The sequence below is a fragment of the Ranitomeya imitator genome, chromosome 7, assembly GCF_032444005.1.
Source record: "Ranitomeya imitator isolate aRanImi1 chromosome 7, aRanImi1.pri, whole genome shotgun sequence".
Taxonomy (NCBI): Eukaryota; Metazoa; Chordata; class Amphibia; order Anura; family Dendrobatidae; genus Ranitomeya; species Ranitomeya imitator.
In genome coordinates this window covers 212,994,781-213,006,910 of record NC_091288.1, presented here as the reverse complement: position 1 = coordinate 213,006,910, position 12,130 = coordinate 212,994,781, and the positions used below count along the sequence as shown (strand labels likewise).

At 35.5% G+C, this 12,130-nt stretch overlaps 1 protein-coding gene across 1 annotated transcript in view; it reads right to left on the bottom strand.

Annotated features, from left to right (window-relative positions):
* Nucleotides 1-6,524: 6,524 nt before the first annotated feature.
* Nucleotides 6,525-12,130, bottom strand: part of LOC138645434 (cytoplasmic phosphatidylinositol transfer protein 1-like) — a 48,922-nt gene continuing 43,316 nt past the window's right edge. The window contains exons 8-10 of the mRNA XM_069734762.1: nucleotides 11,836-11,991; nucleotides 8,565-8,628; nucleotides 6,525-7,740 (exon numbers count right to left, since the gene is read on the bottom strand). Of these exons, the coding sequence (XP_069590863.1) occupies nucleotides 7,451-7,740; nucleotides 8,565-8,628; nucleotides 11,836-11,991 (510 nt within the window). The 3' untranslated portion in view covers nucleotides 6,525-7,450. The remainder of the gene's footprint in view (nucleotides 7,741-8,564; nucleotides 8,629-11,835; nucleotides 11,992-12,130) is intronic.

Genomic DNA, 12,130 nt, shown 5'->3' with positions numbered 1-12,130 from the left:
TATATTCTTGTACATAGGAGCAGTATTATAGTAGTTATATTCTTGTACATAGGAGCAGTATTATAGTAGTTATATTCTTGTACATAGGAGCAGTATTGTAGTAGTTATATTCTTGTACATAGGAGCAGTATTATAGTAGTTATATTCTTGTACATAGGAGCAGTATTATAGTAGTTATATTCTTGTACATAGGAGCAGTATTATAGTAGTTATATTCTTGTACATAGGAGCAGTATTATAGTAGTTATATTCTTGTACATAGGAGCAGTATTATAGTAGTTATATTCTTGTACATAGGAGCAGTATTATAGTAGTTATATTCCTGTACATAGGGGCAGTATTATAGTAGTTATTCTTGTACATAGGGGCAGTATTATAGTAGTTATATTCTTGTACATAGGAGCAGTATTATAGTAGTTATATTCTTCTACATAGGGGCAGTATTATAGTAGTTATATTCTTGTACATAGGGGCAGTATTATAGTAGTTATATTCTTGTACATAGGGACAGTATTATAGTAGTTATATTCTTGTACATAGGGACAGTATTATAGTAGTTATATTCTTGTACATAGGGGCAGTATTATAGTAGTTATATTCTTGTACATAGGGGCAGTATTATAGTAGTTATATTCTTGTACATAGGGGCAGTATTATAGTAGTTATATTCTTCTACATAGGGGCAGTATTATAGTAGTTATATTCTTCTACATAGGGGCAGTATTATAGTAGTTATATTCTTCTACATAGGGGCAGTATTATAGTAGTTATATTCTTCTACATAGGGGCAGTATTATAGTAGTTATATTCTTCTACATAGGGGCAGTATTATAGTAGTTATATTCTTGTACATAGGGGCAGTATTATAGTAGTTATATTCTTGTACATAAGGGCAGTATTATAGTAGTTATATTCTTGTACATAGGAGCAGTATTATAGTAGTTATATTCTTGTACACAGGGGCAGTATTATAGTAGTTATATTCTTGTACATAGGGGGCAGTATTATAGTAGTTATATTCTTGTACATAGGGGGCAGTATTATAGCAGTTATATTCTTGTACATAGGGAGAGTATTATAGTAGTTATATTCTTGTACATAGGAGCAGTATTATAGTAGTTATATTCTTGTACATAGGGACAGTATTATAGTAGTTATATTCTTGTACATAGGGGGCAGTATTATAGTAGTTATATTCTTGTACATAGGGGGCAGTATTATAGTAGTTATATTCTTGTACATAGGGACAGTATTATAGTAGTTATATTCTTGTACATAGGGGGCAGTATTATAGTAGTTATATTCTTGTACATAGGGACAGTATTATAGTAGCTATATTCTTGTACATAGGGACAGTATTATAGTAGTTATATTCTTGTACATAGGAGCAGTATTATAGTAGTTATATTCTTGTATATAGGGGGCAGTATTATAGTAGTTATATTCTTGTACATAGGAGCAGTATTATAGTAGTTATATTCTTGTACATAGGGGGCAGTATTATAGTAGTTATATTCTTGTACATAGGAGCAGTATTATAGTAGTTATATTCTTGTACATAGGGGCAGTATTATAGTAGCTATATTCTTGTACATAGGAGCAGTATTATAGTAGTTATATTCTTGTACAGAGGAGCAGTATTATAGTAGTTATATTCTTGTACATAGGAGCAGTATTATAGTAGTTATATTCTTGTACATCGGGGCAGTATTATAGTAGCTATATTCTTGTACAGAGGAGCAGTATTATAGTAGTTATATTCTTGTAAATAGGGACAGTATTATAGTAGTTATATTCTTGTACATAGGGACAGTATTATAGTAGTTATATTCTTGTACATAGGAGCAGTATTATAGTAGATATATTCTTGTACATAGGAGCAGTATTATAGTAGTTATATTCTTGTAAATAGGGACAGTATTATAGTAGTTATATTCTTGTACATAGGGACAGTATTATAGTAGTTATATTCTTGTACATAGGAGCAGTATTATAGTAGTTATATTCTTGTACATAGGGACAGTATTATAGTAGTTATATTCTTGTACATAGGGGGCAGTATTATAGTAGTTATATTCTTGTACATAGGGACAGTATTATAGTAGTTATATTCTTGTACATAGGGGGCAGTATTATAGTAGTTATATTCTTGTACATAGGGACAGTATTATAGTAGCTATATTCTTGTACATAGGGACAGTATTATAGTAGTTATATTCTTGTACATAGGAGCAGTATTATAGTAGTTATATTCTTGTACATAGGGACAGTATTATAGTAGTTATATTCTTGTACATAGGGGGCAGTATTATAGTAGTTATATTCTTGTACATAGGGACAGTATTATAGTAGTTATATTCTTGTACATAGGGGCAGTATTATAGTAGTTATATTCTTGTACATAGGAGCAGTATTATAGTAGTTATATTCTTGTACATAGGAGCAGTATTGTAGTAGTTATATTCTTGTATATAGGAGCAGTATTATAGTAGTTATATTCTTGTACATAGGGGCAGTATTATAGTAGTTATATTCTTGCACATAGAGGCAGTATTATAGTAGTTATATTCTTGTACATAGGAGCAGTATTGTAGTAGTTATATTCTTGTACATAGGAGCAGTATTATAGTAGTTATATTCTTGTACATAGGAGCAGTATTATAGTAGTTATATTCTTGTACATAGGAGCAGTATTATAGTAGTTATATTCTTGTACATAGGAGCAGTATTATAGTAGTTATATTCTTGTACATAGGAGCAGTATTATAGTAGTTATATTCTTGTACATAGGAGCAGTATTATAGTAGTTATATTCCTGTACATAGGGGCAGTATTATAGTAGTTATTCTTGTACATAGGGGCAGTATTATAGTAGTTATATTCTTGTACATAGGAGCAGTATTATAGTAGTTATATTCTTCTACATAGGGGCAGTATTATAGTAGTTATATTCTTGTACATAGGGGCAGTATTATAGTAGTTATATTCTTGTACATAGGGACAGTATTATAGTAGTTATATTCTTGTACATAGGGACAGTATTATAGTAGTTATATTCTTGTACATAGGGGCAGTATTATAGTAGTTATATTCTTGTACATAGGGGCAGTATTATAGTAGTTATATTCTTGTACATAGGGGCAGTATTATAGTAGTTATATTCTTCTACATAGGGGCAGTATTATAGTAGTTATATTCTTCTACATAGGGGCAGTATTATAGTAGTTATATTCTTCTACATAGGGGCAGTATTATAGTAGTTATATTCTTCTACATAGGGGCAGTATTATAGTAGTTATATTCTTGTACATAGGGGCAGTATTATAGTAGTTATATTCTTGTACATAAGGGCAGTATTATAGTAGTTATATTCTTGTACATAGGAGCAGTATTATAGTAGTTATATTCTTGTACACAGGGGCAGTATTATAGTAGTTATATTCTTGTACATAGGGGGCAGTATTATAGTAGTTATATTCTTGTACATAGGGGGCAGTATTATAGCAGTTATATTCTTGTACATAGGGAGAGTATTATAGTAGTTATATTCTTGTACATAGGAGCAGTATTATAGTAGTTATATTCTTGTACATAGGGACAGTATTATAGTAGTTATATTCTTGTACATAGGGGGCAGTATTATAGTAGTTATATTCTTGTACATAGGGGGCAGTATTATAGTAGTTATATTCTTGTACATAGGGACAGTATTATAGTAGTTATATTCTTGTACATAGGGGGCAGTATTATAGTAGTTATATTCTTGTACATAGGGACAGTATTATAGTAGCTATATTCTTGTACATAGGGACAGTATTATAGTAGTTATATTCTTGTACATAGGAGCAGTATTATAGTAGTTATATTCTTGTATATAGGGGGCAGTATTATAGTAGTTATATTCTTGTACATAGGAGCAGTATTATAGTAGTTATATTCTTGTACATAGGGGGCAGTATTATAGTAGTTATATTCTTGTACATAGGAGCAGTATTATAGTAGTTATATTCTTGTACATAGGGGCAGTATTATAGTAGCTATATTCTTGTACATAGGAGCAGTATTATAGTAGTTATATTCTTGTACAGAGGAGCAGTATTATAGTAGTTATATTCTTGTACATCGGGGCAGTATTATAGTAGCTATATTCTTGTACAGAGGAGCAGTATTATAGTAGTTATATTCTTGTACATAGGAGCAGTATTATAGTAGTTATATTCTTGTACATCGGGGCAGTATTATAGTAGCTATATTCTTGTACAGAGGAGCAGTATTATAGTAGTTATATTCTTGTAAATAGGGACAGTATTATAGTAGTTATATTCTTGTACATAGGGACAGTATTATAGTAGTTATATTCTTGTACATAGGAGCAGTATTATAGTAGTTATATTCTTGTACATAGGGACAGTATTATAGTAGTTATATTCTTGTACATAGGGGGCAGTATTATAGTAGTTATATTCTTGTACATAGGGACAGTATTATAGTAGTTATATTCTTGTACATAGGGGGCAGTATTATAGTAGTTATATTCTTGTACATAGGGACAGTATTATAGTAGCTATATTCTTGTACATAGGGACAGTATTATAGTAGTTATATTCTTGTACATAGGAGCAGTATTATAGTAGTTATATTCTTGTACATAGGGACAGTATTATAGTAGTTATATTCTTGTACATAGGGGGCAGTATTATAGTAGTTATATTCTTGTACATAGGGACAGTATTATAGTAGTTATATTCTTGTACATAGGGGCAGTATTATAGTAGTTATATTCTTGTACATAGGAGCAGTATTATAGTAGTTATATTCTTGTACATAGGAGCAGTATTATAGTAGTTATATTCTTGTACATAGGGGCAGTATTATAGTAGTTATATTCTTGTACATAGGAGCAGTATTATAGTAGTTATATTCTTGTACATAGGAGCAGTATTATAGTAGTTATATTCTTGTACATAGGGGCAGTATTATAGTAGTTATATTCTTGTACATAGGAGCAGTATTATAGTAGTTATATTCTTGTACATAGGAGCAGTATTATAGTAGTTATATTCTTGTACATAGGGGCAGTATTATAGTAGTTATATTCTTGTACATAGGAGCAGTATTATAGTAGTTATATTCTTGTACATAGGGGCAGTATTATAGTAGTTATATTCTTGTACATAGGAGCAATATTATAGCAGTTATATTCTTGTACATAGGGGCAGTATTCTACTAGTTATATTCTTGTACATAGGGGCAGTATTATAGCAGTTATATTCTTGTACATAGGAGCAGTATTATAGTAGTTATATTCTTGTACATAGGAGCAGTATTATAGTAGTTATATTCTTGTACATAGGAGCAGTATTATAGTAGTTATATTCTTGTACATAGGGGCAGTATTATAGTAGTTATATTCTTGTATATAGGGAGCAGTATTATAGTAGTTATATTCTTGTGCATAGGGGCAGTATTATAGTAGTTATATTCTTGTACATAGGGGCAGTATTCTACTAGTTATATTCTTGTACATAGGAGCAGTATTATAGCAGTTATATTCTTGTACATAGGGTCAGTATTCTACTAGTTATATTCTTGTACATAGGGGCAGTATTATAGCAGTTATATTCTTGTACATAGGGGGCAGTATTATAGTAGTTATATTCTTGTACATAGGAGCAGTATTATAGTAGTTATATTCTTGTACATAGGGGCAGTATTATAGTAGATATATTCTTGTACATAGGGGCAGTATTATAGCAGTTATATTCTTGTACATAGGAGCAGTATTATAGTAGTTATATTCTTGTACATAGGAGCAGTATTATAGTAGTTATATTCTTGTACATAGGAGCAGTATTATAGTAGTTATATTCTTGTACATAGGGGCAGTATTATAGTAGTTATATTCTTCTACATAGGGGGCAGTATTATAATAGTTATATTCTTGTACATAGGGGCAGTATTATAGTAGTTATATTCTTGTACATAGGGGCAGTATTCTACTAGTTATATTCTTGTACATAGGAGCAGTATTATAGTAGTTATATTCCTACACATAGGGGGCGCTATATAGTAGTGATCTATAATATTTATGATGATATCTTTATAGATATAGAAGTTAAATAATTATTTGGGTTAAAAGCAGATGTTGTCACAAACATAATTGTGAGTGTGAAGAATGTTCCCTCCGATTTTCCTCGGGGCTCGGTCACTGATGACTCCGGGTCGGATCCCATGTTTGTCAGGAAGCGTCTGACATGAGTCTGGCCGGCAGCCATCACCGCCCGCTCGCTGACATGAACGCTTTGTTAATGACACATAAACGTCTCATTTCTGCGAGTTGTAAATCCTGCAGATTCCTTTTTTCTTGCCGATGATGGACACGGGAGGCTGGATCCAGGTGAACGAGCACATAATGGGGAGAAGTGAGAGCTGCTTTGGGTTTAGCTCCGGGTCGGACGTCCGAGCCCTGGATACCGGTAAGGAATTACAATGCGGAGTCTATTAAAAAGGCCCAGACGTTTCAGTACGTAATAATTAGGCTTTATTTACACGAGACTGGAGAACCGACTCCGGGAAGGTGCGGCAAACCACGACCCGTCCCCTTCCCGGGAGGCGGCGGAATCCTCGGCTCGGCCCCTACTGAGCAGTTTCATAATTTACAATCGATAACTTACTTATAAGTCGTCAATAAGAACAATGGCGGCATGTCGAGCTTCAGAGACTACGGTCGCATTCTTTGGACAAAATTTAAAAAAATAAAATAAAATAAATAAAAGCGAAAATAAAAAATGTCGTTCAATCATAGATCAGTTCTAGCTTATATCACTACAGCACAAAAATAAAGACAAGGGTCCGATCAATGATTGTCAGAGGGAAATCGATGGCGGAGCTGATGAATGCCCCGTGGAGGGTAGAACCGTGGGTCCTCTAATCGGTGGTGGTTCTATAGCGGGAGCCAATACATTCAGTGATGATTTATACATATCGCCAGTCCAACGTCAGAGCGGTGAGAGGAGCAAGAGGAGTCGAGGGTGGTAGTAGGGAGTAAGAGGAGCTGGGGTGGTAGGGAGTATGATGAGCCGGGGTGGTAGGGAGTACGAGGAGTCGGGGTGGTAGGGAGTAAGAGGAGCTGGGGTGGTAGGGAGTACGAGGAGCCGGGGTGGCAGAGTAAAAATCTATACAAATCCGGACGGACAGGACACAACATGGTGCTCGTCACACTCTGTCTTCTGACTCTAAACTCAGACGAGATACTTCGTCATGGTTTAATGTTCCCATCACAAAAGGTTTGGAGAAGCCAACACCAGGAAGGTTCGCCATTACATCCTCTCCGTCTTACATGGTTGTCTTCTTCAGGTATCTAGAAAAATCATTTTTCTGGCTTTTTCCATGTCTAGGGCCTGGGTGATCCCTATTGTGGGGGAGCAGCAATGGAGGCGGTGCGTTGGTTTCAGCTGTCGGCGCTCGGCGGGGACAGGTGGTTGCTGGACGGGCCGTTGGCTCGCTCTCTGAGTTCGGGAAGGGTGAGGGTATCTGGCGCCGAGGTCTTGCGTGGCCTATCCTTGGGCAGGGTGAGGAACTCTGGAGGATCGCCGGTGATCGGGGTGGCCGGGGCGCTGCGAATGGCTGGACAATGGCTCTCTGGAGTGATAGTGATGGTCGGGGCCACTGGGCCTATTTTCTCGTTTGTGGCCGCCTGGGTCTCCTTCTCATATTCCCGAACTTCCGCCATAGTCATTCCTAGGAAACAATTATTTTTAGGGAGGGTTAATAGGAAACAAAAACACCCCAACCACGTCGGTAGTCAGGGAATACAGGACCCGCAAAACTCCTGATGACTAAACCAGTCCCAACATCAGGAGAGGCACCAGGGATGCCGGCAAATCAAAGGTCCGGCAACCAAAGACTACAGATGTGGCCACTGGCCTAGTGCCCCGTGAATCTTTGTGCTCCATCCTAACGTTACCCCAGGGTCCATTTCACCATATTTCGGCTGTGACGGCGGCGCCAGGATTGTATTTACCTGTGAATATTGCGCCGCTCCTGTGATCTGTATCCTTATATTAGGTTATGTCAGATTAGGCCGAGCGCTCGCCGTATCGTTCTCATACAGATTTTAGTGGGAATCTCTCTCCGCTGTCGCCCCGAGGAAACGGAAATCGCGTTACAAAATTAAGAGCCACGGTTCACATATTAACAGGCTGGTCCCAAGAGCTTACAGTCGCTTCATCGCCTCCGAACAATATTACAGAAGATGGAAACCGGATCGGCTCTGAGCGGAAGATTTCACCGTGAGCGACCGGCACCACGTCATTCTAGGACAGCTACCAAATTATACATCAGACGGTCGTGTAAAAAGAGTCCGAAAATCAGAATATTAGAAGAGGGAATAACAGGAACCGATCAGATTCCATCTCACATCCATTAATGTATTTTCAAGAAGTTAGATTCTGATTAGCTGCCATTACTAGCGCCCCCTAAATAATCACTGAGGACGGGAGAAAGCGGTCGCTGACTACTAGACAATATCAGACGACACAATAGTGAAGAAAACGATCACCTACCGTACCACTCGTCCACCCAGGCAAAGGCCTGACGATGCCCCACAATCAGCAGATCCCGAATCACCTGATGAGAGAGTAGGGCAAATCAAAATCCGCGAGAGAGAACATAATACTGCCCCTATGTACAAGAATATAACTACTATAATACTGCCCCTATGTACAAGAATATAACTACTATAATACTGCCCCTATGTACAAGAATATAACTACTATAATACTGCCCCTATGTACAAGAATATAACTACTATAATACTGCCCCTATGTACAAGAATATAACTACTATAATACTGCCCCTATGTACAAGAATATAACTACTATAATACAGCTCCCTATATACAAGAATATAACTGCTATAATACTGCCCCTATGTACAAGAATATAACTACTATAATACTGCCTCTATGTACAAGAATATAACTATTATAATACTGCTCCTATATACAAGAATATAACTACTATAATACTTCCCCTATGTACAAGAATATAACTACTATAATACAGCTCCCTATATACAAGAATATAACTGCTATAATACTGCCCCTATGTACAAGAATATAACTACTATAATACTGCTCCTATGTACAAGAATATAACTACTATAATACTGCCCCTATGTACAAGAATATAACTACTATAATACTGCTCCTATGTACAAGAATATAACTACTATAATACTGCCCCTATGTACAAGAATATAACTCCTATAATACTGCTCCTATGTACAAGAATATAACTCCTATAATACTGCCCCTATGTACAAGAATATAACTACTATAATACTGCTCCTATGTACAAGAATATAACTACTATACTACTGCCCCTATGTACAGGAATATAACTACTATAATACTGCCCCTATGTACAAGAATATAACTACTATAATACTGCCCCTATGTACAATAATATAACTACTATAATACTGCCCCTATGTACAAGCATATAACTATAATACTGCCCCTATGTACAAGAATACAACTACTATAATACTGCCCCTATGTACAAGAATATAACTACTGTAATACAGCTCCTATGTACAAGAATATAATTACTATAATACTGCTCCCTATGTACAAGAATATAACTACTATAATACTGCCCCTATGTACAAGAATATAACTACTATAATACTGCTCCTATGTACAAGAATATAACTACTATAATACTGCCCCTATGTACAAGAATATAACTCCTATAATACTGCCCCTATGTACAAGAATATAACTACTATAATACTGCTCCCTATGTACAAGAATATAACTACTATAATACTGCTCCCTATGTACAAGAATATAACTACTATAATACTGCTCCCTATGTACAAGAATATAACTACTATAATACTGCCCCTATGTACAAGAATATAACTACTATAATACGGCTCCTATGTACAAGAATATAACTACTATAATACTGCACCTATGTACAAGAATATAACTACTATAATACTGCACCTATGTACAAGAATATAACTACTATAATACTGCTCCCTATGTACAAGAATATAACTACTATAATACTGGTCCTATGTACAAGAATATAACTACTATAATACTGCTCCTATGTACAAGAATATAACTACTATAATACTGCTCCTATGTACAAGAATATAACTACTATAATACTGCCCCTATGTACAAGAATATAACTACTATAATACTGCTCCTATGTACAAGAATATAACTACTATAATACTGCCCCCTATGTACAAGAATATAACTACTATAATACTGCTCCTATGTACAAGAATATAACTACTATAATACTGCCCCTATGTACAAGAATATAACTACTATAATACTGCCCCTATGTACAAGAATATAACTACTATAATACTGCCCCTATGTACAAGAATATAACTACTATAATACTGCCCCCTATGCACAAGAATATAACTACTATAATACTGCCCCTATGTACAAGAATATAACTACTATAATACTGCCCCCTATGTACAAGAATATAACTACTATAATACTGCTCCTATGTACAAGACTATAACTACTATAATACTGCCCCTATGTACAAGAATATAACTACTATAATACTGCCCCTATGTACAAGAATATAACTACTATAATACTGCCCCTATGTACAAGAATATAACTACTATAATACTGCCCCCTATGCACAAGAATATAACTACTATAATACTGCCCCCTATGCACAAGAATATAACTACTATAATACTGCCCCCTATGCACAAGAATATAACTACTATAATACTGCTCCTATGTACAAGAATATAACTACTATAATACTGCCCCCTATGCACAAGAATATAACTACTATAATACTGCTCCTATGTACAAGAATATAACTACTATAATACTGCCCCTATGTACAAGAATATAACTACTATAATACTGCCCCTATGTACAAGAATATAACTACTATAATACTGCCTCTATGTACAAGAATAGAACTACTATAATACTGCCCCTATGTACAGGAATATAACTACTATAATACTGCTCCTATGTACAAGAATATAACTACTATAAAACTGCTCCTCTGTACAAGAATATAACTACTATAATACTGCCCCTATGTACAAGAATATAACTACTATAATACTGCTCCTATGTACAAGAATAGAACTACTATAATACTGCCCCTATGTACAAGAATATAACTACTATAATACTGCCCCTATGTACAGGAATATAACTACTATAACACTGCTCCTATGTACAAGAATATAACTACTATAACACTGCTCCTCTGTACAAGAATATAACTACTATAATACTGCCCCTATGTACAAGAATATAACTACTATAATACTGCTCCTATGTACAAGAATAGAACTACTATAATACTGCCCCTATGTACAAGAATATAACTACTATAATGCTGCCCCTATGTACAAGAATATAACTACTATAATACTGCTCCTATGTACAAGACTATAACTACTATAATACTGCTCCTATGTACAAGAATATAACTACTATAATACTGCTCCTATGTACAAGAATATAACTACTATAATACTGCTCCTATGTACAAGAATATAACTACTATAATACTGCCCCTATGTACAAGAATATAACTACTATAATACTGCCCCTATGTACAAGAATATAACTACTATAATACTGCTCATATGTACAAGAATATAACTACTATAATACTGCTCCTATGTACAGGAATATAACTACTATAATGCTGCTCTTGTGTAGGCAGTGTATATATATGTATACACCATGTTGCACACTCCTGGCTCCTCCTCACATCACACGCCCGGGTCACGTTTCTCTCCATCACGCACCTTGTGCACAAACTGCTCCACACGTGTCTGGAGACCCCACACCTCGAACTTGACATTGACGAGTTTGTAGGAGCACATAATGGGCTGCGTGTGACACCTCCATCCCTCCTTTAGAGGTCCGCGCCCCGTCTTACCGGAGACAAAATGCCTGAGATCCTACAAAAGAGGAGATGACTGGGGTCAGGGTGACATCAGGGTGACGTGGAGGGAAGTACACAGGACTCCAGCACTGACAGATGGCGGCACTACTGCAGATTTTGCACCAGGGTCCTGAAGCTGGAAAGTATGCATCTAA